A 27,050-nucleotide genomic window follows, 5' to 3' on the forward strand; every position below is an offset into this window, starting at 1 on the left:
TGTCAATACTGTAGAGTCTGTACGTTGCATTGACTATATATTTGTTAATGAAAGGGTCTGTTTTAAGCTAAGATGCTCAACTTCCAAGCTTCCATTTGCTGCTGGTTGGGTTATCCTTATTTCTCCTATCCTTTGAATGGAGGCAGAGATTGAACAGTGCCAACTATCCCCGCTGTCTCCTATTATGAGGAGTATTTCCCATGTGGTTTTGGACGCAGCCATCATCTCAATTTATTTCTTTCTTTTTCGCAGAGGGCGTTCCTATGCGGCTAGTTCATGCATTGTACTTCCTGTATGAGGGTAAACTTGACGGAAATAGCTAGCCCTTTAGCTGTGGTAACAACAGAGGAAATGTATTCTTTTTCTGTGATTGTATGACATACAAAAGCGGTGATGAAACACGGCGTTTAAGAGTTATGGCTGTGCTGGCGGTGTTACACAGTCTGGATTTTTTCAGTTATCGGTTTGGGTATGCATGAAGGTACGTTGGTTTGTTTACCCAACCTTTGGTCAGTGGACAAGTAGCTAGCAAAGTAACGTTAGCATCTGACAAGGCCTTATTATTAACGTAAGCTAGCAAGTAGCTAAGTTAGCTACATTTGTTATCCTAACAAATCGACGTTAACATTTGCTAACAAAACAAGCGGTAACATAAGTGTAGTTACATTGTTAAGCTGCAGGTCTAATTCAACGGCTTTTCTGTGTTTTGCTGATATGTGTCTTTTCACTGGCAAACTGGGGTCAATGCTTAATGCTTGGGGCTGGTGAACAGTAGCTGGCTATTTACTGTCTGCTAGCATTACAAGTAATGTGAACGAGACCTAGGCTGATCTCAAATGGCCCCCTCCTCCCTATATAGTGCGCTAGGTAAGTTAGGAAATTCTGGCTTTTACACCCAAAAAGTGCATTATTTGTCCATTAGGGAATTGTACACAAGTGGCTGAATCCCACAATGGCTATTAGTTAGACACATTGTGTACTGTTTGAGCGCAGGAGCCAGTGTTTTAGTTCCTACGTAGTGCACTAGCTAGGGGGTAGGGACCCATTTAGGATTCAGCCCTAGACATGCATCAGTCTAGCTAAGTTAATTAACGCACTGTAACGTCGCGGTTGAGACTGCAGTAGGGTTAAGTTTACTTTAGTGGATTTAGTGGGACTCCCTGTAGTAACTTACTTGGCGGGTAGCATCCATCCTGGCTAACATCGCTACGTAGCATCGGCTACTGTAGCTAGATAGCCGAAGTCCTTAGCTAGCGGAGTCTTCCCTATAACAAAGTTCTCTAGGTTAGCTGAGGTTAGCTCACATCATCTTTGGCACAAAGCTCGCTGCAGATCGTCAGCTGTAGTGGTAGCTCCCCGCTTTAGCTGGTTACATGTATTAGTGTTCATGTTGGAACTGGAAACAAGTTGAGGAGACGTTGAACTGGTAGACTGTTAATGGATTAACATTAACGTTGGTACACTTTCTGTATCTCTGCAACATTTGGCGATAGCTAGCTCCACATGTAGCAAGCTTGTCATTTTTACTGATAAGACCTCCCAAAAGAAATCTGGGTTTGAACACATAAGCTATTGGAGCCATGCTTACTCTGTATATGCACTGCAAGATAACATGAAAACTGGTTTAGTAAACTGGGTCTGAGTTGAAACTCACATCTGTATTTGAAGCTAATAGCTGCTAACGCTTGGTTAGCAGTTGGCTGTGTTTCTGGGCGTCAGCTGCCAAAACTGTGCATTATTTGATGCATATACATGATTTTTAACTTAAAGGGGAACTCCACCGTTTTTCCAAAAAAATATACATAATGAAATGGCTACGATGTAAACCAAATCATTCAGAGTGGTTTGATGTGAAATGCTCCTTTTTGAGAAACTTGGAGAGCTGCTGAGTTGTTCACCATAGTGGTGATAGGAGCCAGACATTTATAGCTCCCTCATTGAAAGTTACTACATGAGATGGTTAGACATGTTCTGCCTGATATCTGACACATTGTCGTGTGATAGTTTTGTGATACATTTAAGCCAAAACTTTGTTTTAATCCGTTGACTTTAATCCGTTCGTGGTGGAGGGGTGCATGCAGGGCGTTGTGAGGCAAAATAGATTTTTACACTATTTTACTCTCAACATAATATATAAAAGCTCAGATGTGTAGGTTCACTGGTGATTTTGGATAGTAAATGAAATGGCTATATTTGTGTTGTAGACATGGTGACCCCTGGTTCTTACTGCCATTATTGTAAATGAATCTGTACATTTCTCTACAATGAACCATTTGATGTCAAACCACTTTGGATGACTGTTTATGTCTCAAGGACTGCATTATTCAGACATTTTGGTGGAATTGCCCTTTAATACGTAGGCTGCCTGTTTGAAAAGTTGGTATATGGGTCTGCATCACTTGTGTTGTAATGTGATATTTACAGGTAATGTGTATAATAGAATGACCAGAAAAATAAAAGCGTGCTCAGGCCAAGATGGAAAATGTAACTGTCACTACCTCTGTTAATGTTCCTGTTTGCTTGTTAACTGATTCCACAATTTTCCCATGCAGGCACACATGCTCCACCACAGAGAGCAGAAAACAAACCCAAAAAGAAGAGGACATCACTGGTGAAGAAAGAGCAGAATCAAACCTCAGTTAAGTGCCAGAATATTACACAAGTGAAGAGGAGCGAGCAAGGAGAGCAGGTGGGGAGGGTGGCTTAAGGAGCAGCAGGAGGTGCCACTCAGAATGGCTTTCCTTGACAACCCCACCATCATATTGGCCCACATCCGACAGTCCCATGTGACTAGTGATGACTCGGGTATGTGCGAGATGGTGCTGATTGACCACGATGTGGACTTAGAGAAGTGCCATTCGACTGCCACATCTGCTGGTGGTGGATCGATGGGGGGTATGTTGGGGGATGGAGGTGTTGGCGGAGATGGTCAGACATGTGACCTCTCTCAGTCCATGGACATCACCTCCAGCTGGGACTTTGGCATCCGCCGTCGCTCCAACACAGGTAAGCGGCTGTAGAACTACTAAGAGTGCTGCAAGCTGGGCTCTAAATCTAGCAAAATGGTGTATGGGTAATCCTGTTTGTGTGCTTTGGTACAGGTAAAGGCTTCGATTTTCAGACAGGTGTCTTATAAGAAGCGCTTAAGGTTAATGGGGTAAAAGTGCATCATGCTGAAATCTCCTTTCTGAATTCTCGCAAATTAGGGCCATACTGCTGACCTGCTGCAACTGCTTGATTTGGCTTTTTTTGTAAGGCAGTAGTTAATGTAAATTGTTAACTGCATAATCTTGATCTTCCCTACTGCACTGGGATAAATGTTATTATTGTTAGGGCTGCAACTACAAAGTATTTTAATTTTCTGTTGAAAAGTATTTTAGTATTTTCTATTGAAAATTATTTTGAATATTTGAATATTCTATAAGAATGTGTATCATTAATCATTAAATCACTTCAATGATTAAAAATCGTTATCTGATATTTTTTGCTATTGCATAAAGTGCTTGCATTTTTGGAATGCATACTGGGGATCCTGCCCAATCTGGCCCCCCTGACGAGGTTGCAAAAACTATTCATACATTATAGGAAACAGCGTCTTTTAACCACATTGTCTTGAAAAAAGATTAATGGTCAACTCTTGTCTGGAAGGCCATTGACCATGTTTTGGATTTTATATAACCAAGTTTTTCAAGCTGCTCAGAAGTTTCTTTGCGCTCTGGACAGCCAGTGTGCTGGCCAATGACAGAAGTAAATGCAGTGAAGAGCAGGCACTTAGCAATCCAGAGCAGAAGGAAAAGCATTTGGGCTACACCAGGTGATTAAATCTGATATCATCACCTCAAATGAAAGCGCTAATACAGACGGTTAGGAACAGAGTCTCAACAGCCCGACCTCTGACTGCCAAGATGTTGGGGCTTTGACAGGGAAGGACTGTTTGGACATGGGGAAAAAAAAGCTTACCGTAAATCACTGCATGACATGCAGGCAGATTATCTTGCCCTCTGAGAAAAACCAATACACTGAAGCGCTTGCTTTTGTAATCAGTTAAAAGTCCCACTCATTCAAATTGTTTTTCAGTTTTCAAATATTTTAATTAGTGAATTTGATTGATTATTTGTTGCAGCCCTATTTATTTATTTGTTTATTTATTTTTGCAATCAGGAATGTGTCTCAAATTGATTTGTGTGCATTAATGATGGCTTTGTATCTATGGTAAATATCTTGATTTGACTAAATGCCACACTAAGGAACAAACTGACTGAAATTCATTTAGTCTAGTTAGACTGGCTAGACTATGTATTGGTCTAGCCAGACCACAGAATTCAGCTTGAGCTGTGGATGCTTAATATTGTAATGCAACTGTAACACAGCTAACTACGTTGTAATACAACTGTTGTGTTGTAACTCTGCCTTAGGGATGCACTAATACCACTTTTTTCACAGCCAGTGTGTAAGTCTGAGAACCGACACTTAAGGGCCTGCTAATATCATATTCCCAGTATCATTAGCCACACTCTTCCTCCACACTCATCTTCCTTGTGCCACAGTGCGGCTGTTATAGGTCACAGTCGTTTGATAGTGTTAGCTGCAGTGCGTATGCAGTTTCTTGATATAGTGTGTTTCTCAGACTTTGCATTATGGTATCTTTAGTACTGTTGGCCTGGCTGCTTCTGGATGGCTATCAGTGCATCTCTACTCTCACTACACTGAAAACCTAGTATTTTCTTGGTTAATGCTGCAGAGCTGTTCTCTCTGCAGGAACAGTGCACCATCATTTGTTAATTGAAAAGGATACGTTCACATTACAAGCCTTGATTTTCAGTTCACATTTGTGTAGATAAGTGACTCAAATCTGTCAATGTGAACAAACCTGTATCCTGAAATGACCCGCATGCACACATCTTGATCAGTAGTGTCAACGTGAGTGAACCACATGTGCCATCAGCCACAGACTAACCAGCAGAACAAGGCTTTGTTGCGAATATAATTTGCTCTAAACAGCTCACAGCTGCTCGTTATTAAAACAAGGCGAAATCACTTGTGTAGTGTTTTCCAGCACTAACTTCAGGTTAGGCACTGCTGCATTAACACAATGATGGTGCATGCGCGGTAAAGGAACAAATAAAATGTGATCTGACTGTGCTCAATAAAGTCACATGGCCATGAAACTTTTATGTATTATCTGATTTAGGACCACATATGAAAGTGGCTCAAATCTGATTTGAAAAGGTCTGGTTCACACAGCTCTGAAAAAAAAAAAATCTGATCTGTGCCACAGTAAAGCAAAAAAATAAGATTTGTGCTGCCTCAGCCTGGTAATGTGAACTCGTTTTAAAAGTCATATGACCTTCACAGTAACAAAGAATGAGCATTGAGATGTGAATTTCTTAGAGACTAATTGCATAGACCTAGTTTGAACCTTAACGCTACACTATGTAAGATTTGGGAATTTGGAGATCTCTCTGGTTTAAATGAGTGGAAGAGCATATTGTAACGACACTTGTGTTTTGGACCCCTTCTCCAAGTGGATGAATCTGTTGATTGTGTGTGCATTGAAAAGAGTATTGAAAGAACTCAGAACTTGAACGCAGTGTCTTCTGAGGACTAGAATAATCTACTATGGTCATCATATCTTTGTCAGTGTTTTTTTTTCCTTTTCTCCTGACTCTTCTTGTTCTTTCTTGTTTTATCAAAGAAAAATCTTACATAGTGCAGTTTTAAGACAGTTAGAAAAGTGCCAAATTGTCTCCTCTTGTCTCGTCGCTTTAAGTTGAAGATGTGTGGCATCAAGTTTCAGTCAGTTTCTGTCTATTAATATGGGCAAAGGATGACACACTTTAACTGCAGCTTTTACTCTACAGATGTTACAAAAGAATAGAAGTGGGGATGTAAATGATTAACTGATTAACCGTTAACCAGCAAATAAATAAAGTTGTTCAATAGATGCTATTGTTAAAAACAGTTGGTATGATTTTGTTTAAGTTCCTATAAACAACAGTTCCTTTTTGTATATGCGGGTTTATCATTAAAGTTGAACTTTTTTCATTTGCATGCATGAGGGCACAAAAGCCTATTGGTTCCACTTGATAGGCCTACTAAAATTATCAAGTGTGCTGGTGAGAATAGTGACATTTGGGAGTTTTTTTCGAGAGGACAGTGGCACAACTACAGTATTGTACTGTATCAAAAACAAACGTGACAATCACACATGGGTGTGCAAAATTATAAAGTTGACTACTTTTCAGAGAAACTGAAGTACATTAAGCCAAAGCTAGCCTCAGTCATGGCATTTGTTTGTTTTAACTTGGGCTAGCAATGAGTGGTACATTAAAGCAATAAGCCAAGAGAAGCTGTACTGTGATTTTATCATGAGGAGGGTGTTCACATCGTGCCTAAAACTCCCTTCCCTGTGATAAAATCCCAGTAACACGTCTCAAGTGGCTTATAGATTTTCTAAAATGGCGGCCAACATAAAATATGACAAAATACACAATTTTTCAGAAAAAATGTAAGTTATTATTTATAATAATCAACAGAGTATTCCGCCAAGAAATGTAGATCCTTTAGAGTATGGTATCATTGCTAAGCAAGCATGGACTGCTAAATAAGGAGAACCATCACTTTGGTCGGCCATCACTGCATATTGTGGTCATTTCATGATTTTTTTTTTTTAACTTTTTGTTGTATAACATTGAACATGTGATAACACGGCACTGTTTAATGCAGAAACAGGGTTGTTGTTCAATATGGTTTCGGGCTTGTTTACTTTATATACTCATTTATGCCTGACCACACTTGTGAGTACTGTGTTCTGCGGTCCGTACAGGAAACACTTTTTAACATTTCAGTGTTTTAAAACGGAATTTAGTTGATGTGTCCTCATAAGAGAGTGCATATCAAGTATTTTACATTTGCTTTGAACATGGCACTATTCGTTTTATAATTCAGGGATTATAATTCGAATGAATATTTTGATGGGTCGTGTCCTTGTTTTTAGGCTTGCTGGTTAACTGTTAATTGCCCATTAATAACAGTCTATCAGTCAAAATAATTCATCTAAATGTGCATCTCTAAATAGATGTGATCTAGTCAGAATGCCATGTTTTCCTATCAGATGAGTTGTAAGGGCTGTGGTGGTAAGAGAACAGTGGGGATGTTCAAGAAAGAATGTAAATGAAAGAGTTAATATCCGGTGTGCAAAGTGAATGGACAGAGTCTTTGGCTGTAGACTATATTCCTTTGGTTTGTTCAACATTTTACTAGGTTCATTTTCTTTCTTTATTTATTTTCGAGAGTTCCTGAGTGCACTAATTGTCTAGGTAATTTCTTTTGGGAAGCAAAATCCCTTTCCCAAAAGGGACAAATCAAGCATTTGTCCATGAATATAGGATTTATCTTGTCCATGACTTTGCTCCACTGGCTGAGCTCTTTTTCTGGGGTTGATGTTTTGGTGGATAGTATACTATGTTGAATTGTTTTTCCGTTGGAGAAACATCTGAACAGCTTGTCTCCAGAACAGGAAGAGAGTTTCGTGAGACCAGAGCCTACTGGTAAGCAATGATGTGTCAAGGAGTGGGGTCAGTTCATTAGTGTGTTATATATGGATGATGGTGGATTATCAGCTTTTCTTTTACTGTCACCTTATTGATTAGACCTACATGTAGTTTATGTTGTAGAAAAAGAAATAAAAGCAAAGTGCTTTGACATTTCATTTTCATTATCTTAATGGTCTGACTGAAATTAAAAAAGGAAAATCAATCACCCATTTGCAATTAAACTTTCACTGTCAACGAGGCACTCTTGTCGATCAAAAACTGTGCTTGGGACGTCAGGAGAGACTTTTTAGGAGTGGAACTCGATGCTTATTTAATACAATACAGATCTAGCACTAGCAAACACGGATGACATTAACTCTCACTGACCAGGCTGAGGATAGTTCTGTCCAAAGTGATTTTTGTGTTTGTGATTCTTGACCAACTAGGAGAGCTTGTGGCTGCATGAGCACCAAAGTTAGTGACATGGTGACCAGCTTCAGGCAGATGCAGGACTGTTGGAGGAACAGTGGACCTCGATTAACAACTACCTGCACATTTCGGTGCTATTCCTGCTTTAACACACCCATGGCCACACAAATGGTCAGGGGTTGGAAACAAACTGTTTTGTGTGGAAGTCATTTTTGACTAACCTAGGAGATCTTGTGGCTGCATAAGCACCAGTATTATTGACACTGTAACCGGAGGCTCGCAGGACTGTTGGAGAAACATGGTCCTGCACATTTTAGAGCTTTAACTGCTATAACACGCGCATTACAAATAGCCAGGGGCTGTTACGAGCTGTGCATCTTGTTTTTCCAAAATCTTATTGTCGAGTTTCTCCAGGAGCGGGGTTGGGAAACACTGTGCTAACCCACAGTGGCCCTTCACCTGTTTAATAAGAATATCCATTGTTGGCCATCCAGGTCTGACAGTCCTGTGAGACTCTGCCTGAAAAAATCCTACTTACCATTTTATGTAGGGAGCTACCTAAAAATATGCACTACGATAGACGAGGCTGAAATCAGCTTCTTATTCGCCTGCTTGTTTTTTTTATCTTCTCATTCTATCTTAAATGGTGCAGTAGTTAGCACCTTGCCAGAATGTGTCAGAAGGTAACTGCTGCAACATTTAAGATGGAACAGAAAAATTTGAATAGGAAGCTGACTTCAGCTTCATCTACGGTAGGACATTTTGAACCGGTCACTATGTCACTAAAACTGGTGCTTCTGCGAGCTCTCCTAGAATCGCTCTCCTAGAACGAGCTCTCCTAGAATCGCTTCCACAAAAAAAAATCACTTGACAGAATTATCCTCGGTGCTGGTTAGCGGGTGTTAATATGTCTCTCTGCGGTTGGTATTGCTGGCTCTGTGTTGCCCTAAATAAGTCTAGCTCTGCACCAGAGCCGTCAAAGCATAGACTTGTAACCTCCTCTTCAAATACGTCCCACACCAAAAAGTTCCAATTGCAATTCCACTTTGGCAGAACTGAAGTGCGACAAAGAGGAAATGCAATTGCAAATGGGCAGTTGTTTTTCAGACCATTAAAACAATGAAAATGAAACGTCACAAGCACTTTGCCTTTCCATATTAACTTTAACAGATATGCACAGAAATGCAGATGCAAATACACATTTTGCATTTGAATTGTGTTAATAATGTACACTCACATAAATACCCAAATAAATTAGCATTTTCAAATTTGCATTTGAATTTGAATAAAGTCTGGAATACGCTTCTGTTTTCTGCTTGTTGAATGATTCATTTTTTAAAATTTGTTTTAATTCATGATTTAAGTTGCCAGTGTCTACTTTCTGAGATCTGTTTTCCGTGACATTACCTGCAGGGCTTTGTTCAAAACGTTTAGGGTTTAAGCCCCACTAAGCCCACTGTGGGCACCGTCTGTGTCACTAGTAACAAGTCAGATTGTCTGGCCTTTTTTTCAATAAATATTTCTTGCTCTCATTTTACCAGACACTACGTTTTTCTTTAATTTATTATCGATTCTTTAAAAACATCGATTGGATTTTTAAGAAACACAGTTAAACCAGTTACCTACAAGCTGGTCTGAAATTAGTCAGAAATCTGAAATTTTACCATTGATACATCTGTTGCAAACACGTCATAGCAGTGATAGAGTAGTCTCTAGAGCAGGATTTCCCATTTCTCAGTATTTGAATACAGACAAATTCACTTGTGATGACAACTTGATAGTGAGAATAAATAAATAAATTGTGAAGGCTTTGGTCTGGATACTTGGAGGCATGCTGTTTTGAATTTTTTGGGCTAGGCGGCTCACAAGCTTGGCAATCATAGTCCTAATGCAGAGGGAAGCAAGATGCTTAACACTTCTGCTAGGAAAGTGAACATCTTACTGCTCTCTTATTCCTGTCTTCAAATCGTCAGAATTGAGAGCAGTGGTTCTCAAACCAGTCCTCAGAGTCTCTCAGGCAGTCTGTGTTTTGTTCCAGCCCAATCAAATGTAGGGGGAGAGGAAAAATTTAGACCATGTCGGGGTTAACTTACCTAGGTAGAGGCTTTAGAAATTGCCCTTGTCAAACCAGTGAGGCTGAGAGCAATGCTGTGCAACAAAAATCTTCATAACACGAGAATGTGTCACTGGATTTTAGACACACTGTTCTACTGTTTGTATCTTTGTATGTATTAGTAATAAAGGGGTAGCCCTTCATATGTTTGGCCTGAGATGAATTCATGCTGTATAATTCCACATAACTGAAATGTCATATTGTGCTTTTCCAGCTTTTTCCCCAAGTTACCTCTTTTTTATTTTATTTATTTTTTTTAAATGATAACTATGGTATCTGCATTTTAAAGCTCAAAGGCTGGAGAGACTGAGGAAGGAACGCCAGAACCAGATTAAGTGTAAGAACATTCAGTGGAAAGAGAGGACGTCTTCTCAGTCAGGTACAGCACCTCTAACTGGGCAAGGGCTGTGGTTTTATCTTATGTGTTTGCATTCCTTTCTTTCTTGCCCATTCTTTATGCCTACTGATTTTGTTGGTGTTCATTCTGAATCTCTGTAGCGGATGACTTGAGTTCCCTTTTTGAAAAGAAGGACTTCAAGGACAGACCTCGGTGCACAGGGACCAAATCCACCCTCTCTTTGCGGCTAGAGCAGTGCCCTCAGCAGCTCAACAACCCCTTCAATGAGTACTCCAAATTTGATGGCAAGGTATGAACTATTCATTTAAATGGTGCTTTTTTTTTTTCTCCGCTCATACAGTACATGTAATTAGACATCTACAATGAGTTTCCTAGAATGAAATGAATGAAAAATGAATCCAACTGTTTAGCCCGATAAAAGGTAATCTATAGTAGACATTTTTCTGCGCTGATATGTGAAAGTGGCTCCAAGCATCCCAAAACTAAACATCAGAATGCCTGTGCTTGGTCTTGGTATCTGTGAAAATATTAGCGATAATTTTTGCCTTTTTTTGCGGAATAGCAAGGATATGACAGCAATACAGACTGAACTGGTAAACTAAGCATCATGGTTAAATGACATAAATATATGTTCTCATTGAATGTATGTGTATCTGAGACCAGAATTATGAAATCAAAGGATGCACCAAAATTTTGGTCACCAAAACATTTTGACCAAAAATCCAAAATGCTGTTTTTGACTATTTTCAGCCAAAATATTGCGGCGTATAAAACTGCCAAAAGACCAAATATTTTTCCAAAAGAAAAAACTCCAGATGACACTTAACAAATCATTTGAAACATGATGAAAATAGCAAACGGTGATTAAAACGCTATATTTTTCTTCACTCTCCTGAGCAGGTCAGTGCTGATGCATTAAGTTTGAGCAGCAGCAGATAAACAGTTGGAGAAGTCAGCTGCGTGGAAGTATTTCACTGTTTTTGTAAGGGACATTAGACAGGAGGTGTGTCTCTGTTCATCCCGAATATTGAGGGAGTACGACCCTCAGCTTTTCCATCACAGATTTGGTACCACTTGAAAACCGAACGTTCCACTCTATAAACTAAACGCAGCAAAACAGAAGCCGACAGGAGAGTCCCTGCTAGCACGCTTACGCTATCTGTAGCGTCAGTTCTTGAAACGATGAAAAAAATTAACAGCCAAAGTGCAAAGTATAACTAAAGAAATAGAGTTTCTTGCCTTAGATAAACAGCTGTCCTTTGTTGTTGAGAACTCTTACTGGTGCACATTCTGTAATTTTAGTAAGTTTATTTTATCCAAACACATAAGTGTATTTTCTTGATTTAGTTTTTATGTTCATTCGAAAGCATAAATAAAACGTCTGTATATATAGCATATTGCTTATGCGTTACATTAAATGGTATAGATGCACCATAAAGGTAATGCATTAGTAGAATTTATTTATTTCGTTTACACACACAGCAATGAGTTGCCCTGTGATTGAAAGTTCCCAGTTTGACATGCCTGTCTTAGTGTAACAATCAAAGTGTTGTGGAGATTAGCATTTACCCTTGTCTAACGCTCTGTATTCAGTTCATGAAATTGTTAATTAGCTGATTAGCTGAATCAGGTGTGTTTAATGAGGCAGTGTGCTGAAGTCTGTAGTGTTTTGGCCCGAAAGGACCAGAGCCTGACACACCAAAAAAAAACACTATACACCAACACTTTGTTGTTGTTGTTGTTGTAGTAGTATCTCCATTTTTGCAGTTTTGTGACATAATTCGAAAACGCCTGTTGCCCTTTACATTGTGTGTAAATTTTATGATGAATGGACCAAAGAAAATGGCTCAAAATTATGGAAAAAGGTCTGATTTCATTGACTTACCCTAAAAGTGTTTTTTCCCCTTCTCCTGTTATCATTTTGGTGATACAAGGTTTTGTTCCGGCAGCAGCGATTTATTTCTTCTTGCTTCTTTGAATTTAAGTTATTTCAAGTAAAATTAAATAGATAAGTTTAAGTAATTAAAGTTAGCATTCTAATAATCCTCCTATTAAGTGGGAAGTAACTTATTTCATAGGTAGTCGTGTTAGATTTACAGAGATTGAAATACTGCTTTTTTTTCTTTTTTTTTTTTAAGTTCATATAATGCTCATCTAATTATGTTTAACCAAAGTTTTTGCATCATGCTTAGAGTAACTATAATTTGTGTCTTTACTGTTCCTGTACAGGGCCATGTAGGTACAACAGCAACCAAAAAAATAGACGTCTACCTCTCAATGCAGTCTGCCCAGGAGAAGTTGCATCCTATGATGGTGGTCACTATGGCCAATGCACGGGTCCATGATCTCATTGGTCTTATCTGCTGGCAATACACCAGTGAGGGCCGCGAACCCAAGCTCAAGTAAGTAATGACACAAGTGAAGATAAAACCCCAAAAAATCTGCATTGAGTGAATCAGAAGCATTAAGAAAGGTGAGTGTAGTGAGAATTGGAAACGTAGAGCCAAGACAGGTAACTGGTGAAGTATGATGCATGCAGATGTTAGCATCTTGCTTTCTCTGAACACTTCATGATAATATGGACAAAAGAGGACTAAATAGACTGTGCTTTTAATTTATTAGGAATTAATGTGCATAATTACTGTCGAACATTGTGCATTAAGGATTTAAATTATTGAATGGAAGATGAGCACTGTTACTTATGTGGTAATATAAGCCTGATCTACAAATGGGTCCCATCTTCTTTTGTTTTCAGTCTTTTTGATTGCATTCTAATACAAAAAGCAGTGATAGCTGTGCTGCATTGAGCCAGACATAAAATATATTTAGAATTGGTTTTTGTCTGTTTTTTTTACATTTGTTGTCCTTATTGGTTCGCCTCATTGCATTATTATCCTTATTGCTTTTATGTTAGTGCTGATTAAGCATCCCTGGTGGTTCACAGCTTTTGGGATTAATATTGTAATTTAAAATTTTCCCACGTTATGTAAACATTTGTATGCATTTTTTTTAAGCTATGCAAGCAAAACCTTTGTTTGCTTCATTTGTTGCATTCCAGGATGCAGGTTTTGTGTATTTAAAGCCAAACTTCCCAAAGAAAAAAATAGGGGAGAAAATGGTCTTTATTTCTTTGACCTGCTAAGGGCTATGCATTTGTGAGCAAATATTTGTTGCTGTATGATTGTCCTCACTGTTTGGAATACACACTTTTTGTTTATAAAAGTGCGGTAGTTGCAAAAGAGAGCTTGACAAACTAGCACTTTAGAAGATCTAGGTGAAACAAGTGTGTCGATGATCAAAGGGTTATATTGTGTCTGAATCGTCAACAATTTATAATGACTTGTGCAATTGTTACTGTTTAAAAAATTTAAAATGCGAACTCTTTATTTTTGTCTCTGCAGTGAGAACGTAAACACATACTGCCTCCACATAGCTGAGGATGATGGAGAGGTGGACACAGATTTCCCCCCTCTAGATTCCAATGAACCCATCCACAAGTTCGGCTTCAGCACGCTGGCCCTAGTGGAGAAGTACTCATCTCCAGGACTCGGGCCCAAGCAGTCACTCTTTGTCAGAATGTAAGTCATTCTCAGCCTATTGTAGATACAGATAAGGCAGATGTTACTGGACAGTCTTCAGACCATGTATTACTCTGTGTATAACTCTGTGTATTATAAAGAGTTGTGCACACTTGAATAACTGTAAAAATACCACAGTAGATACTAAAACTTGGGGGATGTGCTCCTTTCAGTAACCAGATTACCTGCTTCTTAAAAAAGTTACTAGCAACGTTGGTGACATTGTTTTACTCTATTTGTTTGGCCAAAGACCCGGAACCAAGATGGTGTGTGCTGGGCAAAGATGTTCAGATGATTGTTTACAGTGACACAGTTCAGATGGCTTTACATATTTAACTAACTTTTTTTGGTCTACAAAGGATCTCAATCATTTGGTTTGAATCCAAAATTATTCAAAAATAACACTGGGCAGAAGGGCAGGCTGCCGCTAAATCTAGCTTGTGAATTGAAAAATAAGTAGTTTTTCTTTTTTTTGGATGCCCTGACATCTCGTTTTATTATGCTGTCCCTGGAATAGTCATAAGAAGAGCACGTTCAGCTTCAGAAGGTTTGTCTTTTCTGTATAAATACTCTGCATTAGCCTTGGGCCGACAATTCAGTTCATCATATATTGCGTTTATTTAAAGTGCTGGTATCATGCAAAATATTGTTGTTTTGTTCTCTTTCATGTGCCTTGTGATTATTTATCATTAATAAAAAATCCATACAATGGAAGAGATTGCACTGAATTATAGACTATACAAACAGAGCATCTGCTAATTAACTATATACATGCCTCTTGGAACAATTTTTATGTAGATTTTCAGTCTGGCAAAGAATGCTGAGTAACATGCCAATGAAACAAAGAAACTCTGGTACATGAGATCTTCTATCTGGTTGAGAGTGAAATATACAGGCTTGTCCAGAAGAAGGATGCCAGTGTGCCATGTATTTGAAAGGCCATCAGTAAGCTGTTGTTTGGCATTCCTGAATGTAGGCAGATGTGCTGCCAAAGAAATGTCAGCAATTTTTGCTACAATAAACTTTTGTTTTATACACCTCATCTGTTTGCTGCTATGGACTGAGATTTGGTCCCCGGGGCTTTTGTGCTCCCCAGGTCACCTTCCTGCCCCCTACCGCGGAGGCAGTAGCAGACCTTAGGGGACAGCTGGGCCAGTGCTCGGCCAGTAGTGGGCCAGCAGGGCTCTGTCCTTTCCTGTTGGACATGGTGTCTCTCAGGATTGATATTAATGCCTCCTTATGAGGCTGTCAGGGGCTTTTGCTCAAGGCAGTAGGGTCAGGCCTGCTAAATAGAAGTGGACAAGTGAGTCCTCTGTCAAAGACTCAGTGCTGTCCCTCTGTCTATGGCCTTGGGTTGTTTTTATGTTGTGCTGTAGAAGTATTTGTGGCTGACAAACACATGGGGTTTGCATCCAAAGCTTTGAATATGCCCACATCCAACTCTTTGGGTTTGGGCCACAACTAGACATGCATACAGAAATTTGGACAGTGCAAGTAAAATTGTGCTTTTCATCTCTCAATTAATGCTCAGCACAGTATGCTCATGTCTTTATAGGCTAATACAGTGTTTACAAGCTGTGAATTTGGGCTGCCCAATATAGACATAAAATGCAATGTGCAAGAAAAGCTGTTAGATACTGCAATGACAAACTGAGTTGCAATAAATTATGTTTAAAATTTACAATTTCAGCATGTCTCTAGATATGCAGGAAGTACAGACTGCATTTTTTAAAATAATTAAGCCACATATAATTTTTTAATATAAGTTTATTCAAAATGAATGGCCATATTCTTCATATGCAGCATTTTCCTGATGTTTCTTGATTAAAAATAACAGTTCTTAAAGCTTCTTGTTGTGATAGATGAGTAGATGACTGTACTCACCATTGCTTGTTGAGAATAACCATCTTGTTTAAAGTATTTTTACAGGCTAGTAGTTCAGGATGGTCTGCTTTGTCAGTGGCTGGATAGCAAAGTGGAAAAGACATAAACCCTGCATGCAGAAGACCTGCTTTTGTAGCCCTTTTTGTGTCCTTTATGATTATTTTATTCAAAATTTCAATTCTACTCATTAGCTAGGTCTTCCCCAACACACAGTTGCCAGTAGGGGAGGCTGAAGGCTAGCATGTGGTTCTTCGGAGTCATCGTAAAGCCAGTAACGGCATCTTTTTGTACTGCTGCTAGCCTCATTGGATGACTCAACATGATTAGATAACAATCAGATGTCAGATAACAAGTGCCTGCATTGGCTGTCTTGGACTTCCAGCTACAAATGGCTGTGGCATTGATAGGCAGAATGCTTAGACCAGCTAGTGTCATACACACCAATGATCACAAAGACTATGATCCACAATGCTGAAGTGGCACAAATCTGCCTTAACGTGACAGATCTGATGTTTTCAGAGCAGTGTGGGCACGCTAATCTGATCTTTTCAAATCAGGTCTGAGCCACTTTCATATTCCTAGATCTGCATATTCACCATTCTTCTCTGTTAACGTGGCAGCAACGTCTAAGCTGAAGTTAGTGCCATTAAGTGGTGCAAATGCCACTGACCATTTTTCACACTTATCTTGGCCTAATATTGAACAACTCAGAGCTATTCAGAGCATATTATCTTTGAAACAATGTCTTGTTCTGCTGGTTGTTAGTGACGCATGTGGTTCATTTATGTGACATTCCTGATTCAGATATGTACATGCAGCTCATTTCAGGACACAGGTTTGTTCACAATAATGATGTATTTGAATCACTTACCTACACGAATGTGAACCATCAAGTTAGAAAGATCGGATCTCAGCAAAAAAATCTGAATTGGGCAATGAGGCTTATAATATGAACATAACATAGATTTAGGACCAGAAACTGGATTCAGATTTAAAGACCTCTGGCTTAGATGGCTGAAGACCTAAAATGATCTTATCGTATTTGTCTAGAACTGGCAAAAGTGTTTTGCTGTAATAAATGTGATCAGAAAAAAATGATTTTTATAAAAGCAAATTATGTCCCAGGGAGACGAGGTGTTTGACTGCCTATGTTATCTTTCTCTATAGAAACGCTGCCCATGGTTTCTCCCTGATCCCAGTGGACAGTCTAAAGGTAACCATGAAGGAGATTCTACAGAAGGCACTGAAGAAAAGAAAAGGCTCACAGAAGGGATCAGGTAGGAGTCTTCATGTGTAGCACTGGGTAGTGTTCGAAATTTGTTCAGGTCTGGTACTTTGAAATCAATTCCATCGTGAACCTTTTTTCGGTACTTTTTTCTGAAAATCATAATTGCTTCAGATGTCAAATGTCAAGGTAAGGTCCTTGGCTCTCACTAAAACATTCTGATAGAGTAGTCTTCGAAATATTACAACACTGTAGAGCTCAGAGTTCACTGTAGAGCTCAGGGAATGTCATAGCTAACACTGCTTCTTAGTGCTATCCAAAGCATCACTATCAAGATCATAGTGCATACAAAATGAAAACATTTTTTAAATCTTGCAACTTATTGAAAGAAAACTAACTGAACTGTTCCTGATGTGTCCTTGCTGAGAATTGCCATTGCTTTGCTGTGTGGCAGTGGGATGTTTTGCTTTGGATAATGAGCTTTTTTAGTGAAGCAAGTGAGTATCTTTCCCATGCAGTTAAAAAGGTTCCTGTTTTACTGACATCAATGTTTATCTAGTGTTATGTTACTGTCTGCTGTGCAGTCATGCAGTCATTATTGGGCTATGATTTCAGCATTGTCTATAGTTTCATTATCAATATGGTTTCGATATCAATTGCAAATCAGTTCATTTGGATATTACAAAATATCATACAAAATCCTTAAGTGGTCTGAGTGCAGATTTTTCTTTACTGCCTGTCATAACATCTTCCTATGTCTATACCTACTGTGTGAACACCAGCATACACATCACAGGAACTGAAAACCTACACGTTCCCCCTTGCCCTGATTGTGTTAGATGTAAATGTGTAGACGTGTAGTATCCGACTGTAGCAGCGGAGGCATGACGGAGCATTGCCTGCAGGAAGGAAAGCCAGTCTAGGTAAAACCATAGATTAATTACCTGCTGGTTTACCTAAGGTGGCTCCGCATCCTACAGTCAGTGCTTGATCACGTTCCGCTGCCACATCCAAGTTTGCTTCTTTAGTTTGGCACTAGAGCTATTTTGTGCAATGGCACTGCAAATTAGTATATTTAGTCTTTTTAATGACAGCGGGATAAAAAACAGAGAGCTGAACCAGGCCAGTTCACAACATTGAAAACAAAATTCTCCTAAACAGCATCTTCCAACTTGCACCAATGGATACAAAAAGTTTTCTTCTCTGTGATCTTCAGTCAAGATTGCACTGAAAGTTGAAAAAGATAGAGCTCTCCATTGAATTGCATTTATTTTAGAATAAAATGCGTACCATTTTATGAAGCTGTTGTTTTTACTGTGCAGCTGTTGGACTGTTTCCCAGCTTCTAAAACTCTTTCCATGCAGCAAAAAAAACATTTATGCCAAAGTAACATCTATGAGGTCTCTGAAGTCACACAGGGTTGCATGCACTTGGATAGGCCTTAATCAAAACCAGCAATTCTTAACAAATTGCGATGTGAGTCACATATGGAAGGTTTCGCTGAAAGCAGTTTCTGTCCACCACACCCATCTTTATAATTTTACACACGTATGCATGGTTTGATCACATCACCATGCATCACACTGTCTTTCTGAAAACATGGATAGTTGTCTTATCACTTGCAGATATTTGCTCTTGATATGGTATATTATAGTTGTGCAATTGTCCTCTCGAAAAATGCTCCAGAACACCACTACTTCTAGCTGCATACTATTTAGTCTATTTAGCGGAAACAATTGTCTGCTGCACCCTCATATGTGAAATTCAAAAATGCTTTTCAAGCCTATTCAAATAGGAACTGCTTCAGAAATTAAATAAAATTTTTCTAGGACTTTATTTGTAAGTTAAAGGTTAATCTGTTAATCATGTACATCCCTACTCTGAACCTTCACTCTGGTCGTCTCTTCTTGAGTAATTCAGCTTTCCCAAAACAGTCAAGAAAGTCAGTAGCTTCTTGCTTTAGTTAAAGAAACTCCACAGTCTAGTGCCACCGAACTTTAAATATTCAGTTTGGAGTCATTTTTTTCAGTCCCAGCCTGTTTTAGTGTGGAGCTCAAAGGCAAGATTGAAACACCAAAAGGTCAAATTCAGTGTTTCTGAATGAGTTTTTAAGCCTCTCACTGCCGCCGTGCTGCTACAGGGATGCACAGTCTATATGAAGTGCACAGACAGTCTTTTCACTCCCACGTTAGTTCAACGCCCACAGTACAAATATACAAGGACCAGCATGGTTGGACTATTTATAAACCCAACTAACCCAAAATATAGGCAAAACTTAAACTAGCAAAACTGTAGGCAGAACATATTGCATATTTGATAAGAACATGACATCTGACTCGAGATGTACGATCATGAAACCTGAGGGAAAAAAGAAAAAGCACAAATAAAACCGATTAAATTAGGAATGTCAGTCTTAATGTGGTAAATGGATAAAATCTTGTTTCCAACCTTGTTAGTGACTTTGCCTGTCAGTTTTGCTATAGCATCAGGTTCGACACAGCTTCACTGAGCCGTTCATTATGGAAAAGCTTTCAGTCTGATGGACAGAACGAAGCCCTACATAATTAATGTGTTGTTTAAAGAAAAGAGGCCGAACAACTAGAAATAGTTGACTAACATGTTGTTTGGATAGCAAGTATGCTAGCTAGGACAGCTTGTCTTGACAATTGGCCAAATGCATCATGTGATTTATGAATAAATAAAATGTATGCTTTTCAAGTGATAATGGGAAAGCAGTTGAGGTTAGCATTTTAGTAATGGGCTTAACACTTGAGAGAGAAGGCAGGGTCACAAGATGAGTACTACTACTATGGTCTTCAGAAGACTTATTAGCCAGAATAAAAACGTAGTGATGAGCTGTAATAATGTAATAAAGTAATAATGGACAACAGTGATTTGTCATTTTATTACTTCTAATTAATTCTAGATTCCAGTTTATACATCATGTGATTGTGTTATGTGATATAAAACAGGTAGACCAGCATTTCTAGCATCATTTTGTCTTAAACTGAACATTGGAATGGGCAAAGTAAGTGATCTTAATGGGTTTAAACCTGGCATGACAGTAGGCATTAAGCATGATGGTACTAGTATATACAAAACGGCTGTTATTCTTGATGACCTTTTGATATCTGAAGCATTTAACATTCAAGAATTTACAGAGAATGGTGTGAAAAGAAAAAAAAAAAAAGTCAAAGCAAACAGGTTGCAGATTCAAGAGCTCAGAGAAGACCCATGCAAATAGACAGGCACAGCCAAGCAAGTCACATCAGAATTCAGCATGTGTGTAGAAAGTTATATTAGAATGCACCGCTTAACTGACTATGTCTCAAATGGTCTGCAGCACCATAAGACCATGTTGGGTCCCAGTGTTGTCAGTTCCTGTAGGCATAGGTTTAACATTCAACTGTTGCCTTGTATGGAAAGAAAGACTAGTTGGTGATGGTGGACGCATCTTTGTGCTAATGTCTGTATTAAATTGTGCTATATAAATAAAACTCAATTGACTGAAAATATAAAAAGCCGAACACCTCAAAGAGAAGTTTTCTTGAACTGCTTTTAGACCTTTTTAAGATTAGACTGTTAAGGACTTCTTGCATTAAGCAAGAAGTCCTTAACTTTCTGTAGAGCAAAGACGGTAATCAATGTTTACAGTGTCGGTTGTGTTGTTACAGGGCCCATGTACCGTCTGGAGAAGCAGACAGAGCCAAATGTGGCAGTGGATCTGGACAGTACGCTGGAGAGCCAGAGCACACTAGAGTTCTGCCTTGTCCGTGAGAACAGTGAGTTTCAGCACAGCCCACTACAAAGATGACACTCATCTGAGAATAGATGCTGTGCTCATACTTTATATACTGTACAGACACAGACACAGAAACATTAACCTAGGAGTTCAGACAGTGGAATACACACAGCACACCTTTTTAAGCTATGGGAACAGTGAGCTTTGACAGTTATTTTTGTTCTTGCCCTCTATTTCTGTCCATGTTCCTCTTTCCCATATTCATCTGTTCCTTTCTTTCTTTCTCTCTTTGTCTTCCTCTTTCTTACTTTCTTTCTCATTATCTCTGTCACACTCTTCCCACCATAGGTTCCAGAGGAGAGGAGAGTTCAGAGGAGGACCCTCCTATAGACATCACTACAGTACAGGACATGTTGAGCAGTCATCACTACAAATCTTTTAAGATCAGCATGATCCACAAGCTCCGCTTCACCACCGATGTTCAGCTAGGTATGTTGTCCCATGAATAAGAGTCCTGCCCAGTACCGATGTAGTAATCAGCATTGATATTAACATTCTAGCGTTACATAATGATGTTATTTCTTGTCCCAACACAGATTCCTTAATATTTCTTGAACTTTTTTCAGGCAAGACCAAAGTAAATGCAAACGTTGTGCTGACATTTGTTACTATTGAGTCATTATAGTCAAATGTGATATTTGAATGAAATCATTATATGAAAAATATTCTTAAACTCTCCCACCACCCCCCACTACAAAAAAGTAAAGGACTGTAAGGCTACACTGGATTTTTTTCACTAGTAATGTGTGTGTCTAGTTGCAATGTATTTCACCTCATACCTCCTCAAAAGCAGCGTGAAGAGTTGGTTAGCAGATATCAAACCTGATAATTCACTACATAATATTGCAGTTTTTATCCTATTAAATTTATACACGTAGAGTGTAAAATTACCCTCTTTTTATGTTATTCTGCAACATTTCCAATGTGCTATAGCTGCTATAGCTGCATTTTGTATAGCCAGCTGCAGTAATCTTTCTGTGATTCCTTCTTCTGAATAAACAGATAAGAATTCTGACCAAAATGTAAAATGCAGGCTCTTTACTGCCCTCTGATGGAGCATAGAGTTATGAACATTTAATGTTAGAAAACATTTAATGTAAGAAAAGCTGATCTACTACTCAAAATTTGAGTTTTCTATTTAGTCTTTTTAAGGCTCTCATGACTAATTGTATATTCTGACTCCTCTCCAGAGTAAACTTAAGCTTGGTCTCCTTTTATGCAGCCATGCTTTTGTTTCTTTGTCTGTTTATATTGCTTTCTACTGCAGAATTTCACGAATACGGAATACACCACAGTGCTTTAACTTTAGTTTGCTTTGCACAGTGTTATAGGGATAGGGTGTTGCTATGTTTAGGACATATGAAATCTTGTTTTCCCCAAACTCTGGTCTGTTTTTGCTGCCATTTTCTTTTTTTTATATTTTTATTTATTTGTGTTTTTATTCAGATTTGATTCTTTTTACTGCAAGAAAGTGCATTTTGCATTTTTTGATTTGAAGTGCTGAAATGTTTTCTAACAGCAAGAAATGTGTCATAACAGAAATGTAAGAGTGAATGAATTCATTTACAACTCACTTTTTCCCTATTTGTACTTCTATTTACACTATTTCTTCAGCGTGCTTTAAATGATATGCTCTGTGAAAGTGAGTGTATGAGCTCATAATAACCTCATTCTGGACCCCATGACAGGATACTAACTTAATGTATTTTGTATTGCCTTTTGGTATCAGTTGCATTAAACACCCTTGTTACAAATAGTCTTTAAATTCTACCCCTGCCTGTCCTCTTTCAGGTATTTCAGGTGAGAAAGTGGAGATCGACCCTGTCACCAATCAGAAGACAAGCACTAAGTTTTGGATCCGACAAAAGCCCATCTCTATAGACTCAGATCTGCTATGCGCCTGTGACCTTGTGGAGGAGAAGAGTCCAAGTTAGTATTGCTGTTATCACAGTAATTTAAATACATATTGTATGTCCAAAAGTTTGTAGACACCTCCTCTTCCAACACTTCTTCTGAAATCAAGGGAAACATTAATAGAAAGTTCACCTGTTTTACACTAGATGTTAGAAACTTGCTGTGAGGGTTTGATTGCATTCAGCCACAAGAGCATTAGTATCAGGTCAGACACTGATGTTGGATGACATTCATCACTCCAGAGTGTGCATTTACAATGCTTAGACCAGTGCCAGATTAAACCAGCCGAGTTTTGTGCGTTAGGCCTGAAGATAAGACTTAGTCTGAAAATAATTAGACTTTGAAATTTGGTCCAAGACTAGGCTGAATATGTGAGCAAGAAACTGGTCTCTTGATATCCAGCTGTACCATGGCTGCAGTGACTTCAGCTCATACACGGCACTGTACCAAGGATTTTTTTATTTTAAAAGTTTTAGTAGGCTTATGGAGACTCAAATAATTTTGTCTTTTCTGCTTGTATTCCACATGCAGTCATTGTCTGTGTTCTCCTTTCAGGTCATGCAATATTTAAGCTCACATATCTCAGCAACCATGACTACAAGGCTCTTTACTTTGAATGTGATGCTGCTACAGTCAACGAGATCGTGCTAAAGGTGAAGTCTCCTCACCCAGTCATTTTCTGATAGTGTCTTTGCTGGGAAGACACACATGGGTTTTATTTTTTCTAGGAAGTAGGCACGTGTCAGAAAATTCAAATAGTCGTAATGTACTATTTTGCCTGATAACACCCTGCATGTAACTCTTTACCCTGAATGGAAAAAAATAATCATGTTTTAAGCTGCAGTCACACTAGAGTTTTGCTGTGTGCGTTGCCTTGTGAAATGGCTGTGACTGAGGGTGGCATGTTTGGTGGCAGTGGAGTGAATTGTGTTAGCCAAGGGCCTAACTCGCCTACCATATACAGTAAAAACACAAAAGTGACCATTATGTCAGATAACTTTATACTTGCCTCAGTATAGTGCTACACACTGTTTTGTAGCAAAACAGGTAGATAACTGCTGTGGCTGGCAGCAGTGGTGTGCAGCTGCTGTTAGCCAAGGAACTATCATCGGAGTTAGATAACTGGCTAACTTGTCTAGAACAAACAATAAAACCACAAACAGTGATACAAGGTTAAAACTTAGACCTTGGTTAAATTAGCATTTGCTTTAGTTTTTAAATTTCAGTGCTATGAAGTGCCACCCCTTCCGAGCTATTAGTAGAAGATGCAAATTTATCTGTCAAAGTTTACCATAATTGAACTAGTATTTGCACGTTTTTTCTGCAGGCAAATTCAAGTTTGACTGAGCTTTTAGGCCAAAATCTTCTCAAAACTATCATCAAACAACATCTCAAACATCAGACAGCGCAATCATCAATGTTTTGTGTAATATCTTTCTGTGAAGTAGCTTTTAGAGGCGTTAAATGCCTCAAACATCTGGTTCTTAGCCCCACCACTGTGAGCAATTCTAATTCTCTAGAGGGCTTTGACTGAATTTGTTTACATCTTAACGGTTTAATTATGTAGTAGTTCTTAAAAAGCTAAGAGTAATCCTCCTTTAGGAACTTTAAGATATCTGAGCTCTGTTCTGCACTAGAGGACAGTGTAGAGCCTGCAAATGTTTTTAATAGGTTTGAAATAATGCTTTAAATGTCAGATTTAATGTCAATTTCGACTGCGTTGCCCATCTATACTAGTAAGAGCCAGCTTGTCTTTTCCTACCCGTGATTTAGCTCTTGATCCTTAGGGTAGTGTGACGTGTCACTGCTGTTTCCCTTTATTTTATAGCAGCGTTTTCTTTGAATGTTTGGCTTCTTTTGAATTTACACTAATTTCTCCTTTCACAGGTGAACTACATCCTAGAGTCTCGTGCCAGCACCTCAAGAGCCGACTACTTTGCCCAGAAGCAACGTAAGCTAAGTCGGCGCACCAGCTTCAGCTTCCAGAAAGACAAAAAGTCAGGCCAGTAGGATGCACAGCCAAACCCCTGATTAGGAGTCTCTCTGAACCAAGTGTAGAGTCAGACAGTGTGAGGTGGATTCTGGATAGAAAGAGGTCCTGGTTAAAGACAGAAAAGGAACGAATAACATCAGGGAGAACCAGAGAGAGGTGAAGACAGAGAAGGATGACAGAACATGTTGGAGGTAAAATTAAGCAGGGCACAGTGAAAATGAAAGAAGAATGATGGAGGTAGTGCAAAGAAAGTAAGAGAGAAGAGATAGGGGCAGGCAGTGAGGGTGAGGGTGGGGGTGGGGGTTGCAGAGTCGTCTTGACTGTCTCAAAGGTGGAATCAGCTTCTGGGGGTCTGAATACTGGAGCACTGTCAGTCCTCAGCCATATCAGAGTGCTGTCAATCAAGAATGTACAAGAGGAAATTAAATAAATAAAACGGGACGAAACTGTTTGAAGCCACAGACCGAACACAAATTATCATCAGTCTCAGTTTCTGAAGCACAAGCTGCTGTTTGTGCAAGAGTCGATTTCAAAGACTTCTTTCGGTTTTTTAACATCATCTCCACTGCCTACAAATGAACTGTACATACGTACCAAATGACCGCAAGTGGACATAAGAAGCCACCAAGAGCAAGCAAGCAAGCAAACTTGTACCTGTTACCCATTGTATCAAACATAACGCGCTATACAGTGTTGGGACATGTAAAGGGAACATTCTTGCATTTTTTTTAACCTTTGAAATGAAAATAAGCAGCCACGTTCGGGTCACACCCTCTTTGGCCATTATACTTCAGTGCCTGGTACTGTTCAATTGGACAACTTTGCGTTCTTTTGAAGTGGACGATTTAAACAAATCAATTCAAGACACTTATGCTTGTAAGGTTGGGGAGGAACCTTGAACCACTCTTATTGTTTAAAGCAACACATTTGGCTGGTTTGTTACAGAATTTTTAATTATCAAACTAATTCAGTGATGACCTGTACTTTTTTACTGTGATGTGGGCTTTTCCTCTTCTGCATTGTATCTACAGACTGTAACCAAGCACTGTCTGTCAGGCTGATCAGAACATTTGTTCCGACTGTCCTTTTGGGCTGCATCTAGGGAATGTATGACCGTTTTTACAGCCTTTTTTCCTTTTGAGATAAAAAACAAACAAGTGATAACATTATATACTCTAGGTTCATTGCATTTGCGTCTTTGGATGGTTTTCTTTTCTTGCCCACTCCAGTTTGTTTTCTTTCAAACATGGGGGGAGGCAAACTCACATTATATAACCCAAAAGCTGCTGTTATAAACTGGATTCAGGGTGTTTGTTCAGATCCAAAACTCATGATTCAACTCAGGTTTCTGATTGCCATTTTGTGTTTACTGGTCTAGGCTTTTTCTCCTTTTTTCTGTCTGTTGGAAATGGAGAGAGAGAGAAAGCACTTGTGTTCTGTGCCGCTGTTGGCTCAAGTGAAAGAAAGTGTTCCCATGATGGGAAGTAGAGCTGCATAAAGACAATTCAAATGAAACTTTATTTATAAGGGGTAATGGTTTGATAATGAGCGGGGGGTATCATATGACCTATGAAATTAACAATATTTGCTACAGTATACGCAATGCTGTATTATATAAGTAGATTTTCTAATTAAAGATTGAACTAAAAGCATTTTCTTCCATGTTGTGGTATTCAATTTACTTTAATCAGTGTGTTCACTCTGCACCATCACCTGTAGCGATGGTCAACATACTGCATATGATTCTGGAGAAGAGAGTTGTTCAATCTGATCAGTACATACCCACCAAGCAGAATGTTCTTAAAGTAGAATAGAAATTCAAAATTGACCTTGTTTACCTCATTTCATATCTCGTCATTTTTTGACCTTCCAGCAAAGTTGCAAGCTTCTAAAATATCTACGTTTTGATTACATCACCATGCACCAGCAAGCATGGAAAAATTTCCACCAAGAGTATCATGTTTTGTCTCCGGCCCCGACCAGTCATTGAGAGAAAACACTCAGCTACCTCAGAGACCCTCCCTGATACCATGTTTCCTGTGCAAATGTGTCATGGTACAGAAGGAAAGTGTGTTATAGTTTCCTATGATTTCACAGTGACTTTCATATTTCCTATTTATTGCCTGGTTTACACAAAATTACACGCTTACTACAGGTGTTTTTGATAAGCCAAGATATGTTTGTTGTCCAAATTTCGCTTTTTTATTGGTCTTCATTAA

General features: G+C 38.9%; 1 protein-coding gene across 1 annotated transcript; it reads left to right on the forward strand.

The window, feature by feature from the left end:
• Positions 1-298: 298 nt before the first annotated feature.
• mapkap1 (MAPK associated protein 1) lies at positions 299-26,483 on the forward strand. The gene is made up of 12 exons (XM_036579976.1): positions 299-481; positions 2,553-3,006; positions 10,367-10,456; positions 10,576-10,724; positions 12,665-12,837; positions 13,837-14,013; positions 17,065-17,174; positions 20,797-20,904; positions 21,213-21,353; positions 22,716-22,853; positions 23,394-23,491; positions 24,726-26,483. Exons 2-12 carry the CDS (start codon positions 2,733-2,735, stop codon positions 24,846-24,848), a joined length of 1,581 nt encoding a protein of 526 aa, XP_036435869.1. The 5' UTR covers positions 299-481; positions 2,553-2,732; the 3' UTR covers positions 24,849-26,483.
• The last annotated feature ends 567 nt before the right edge of the window (positions 26,484-27,050 follow it).

Source organism: Colossoma macropomum, unplaced genomic scaffold (assembly GCF_904425465.1).
Source record: "Colossoma macropomum unplaced genomic scaffold, Colossoma_macropomum, whole genome shotgun sequence".
Taxonomy (NCBI): Eukaryota; Metazoa; Chordata; class Actinopteri; order Characiformes; family Serrasalmidae; genus Colossoma; species Colossoma macropomum.

What these genes read in the sequence shown, in the direction of transcription:
- mapkap1 (XM_036579976.1), top strand. Translation starts at nt 2,733, where the DNA reads ATGGCTTTCCTTGACAACCCCACCATCATATTGGCCCACATCCGACAG. An exon ending in CCGCCGTCGCTCCAACACAG is followed by an intron (nt 3,007 to 10,366) that starts GTAAGCGGCTGT and finishes TGCATTTTAAAG; the next exon opens with CTCAAAGGCTGGAGAGACTG. An exon ending in GGCCGCGAACCCAAGCTCAA is followed by an intron (nt 12,838 to 13,836) that starts GTAAGTAATGAC and finishes TTGTCTCTGCAG; the next exon opens with TGAGAACGTAAACACATACT.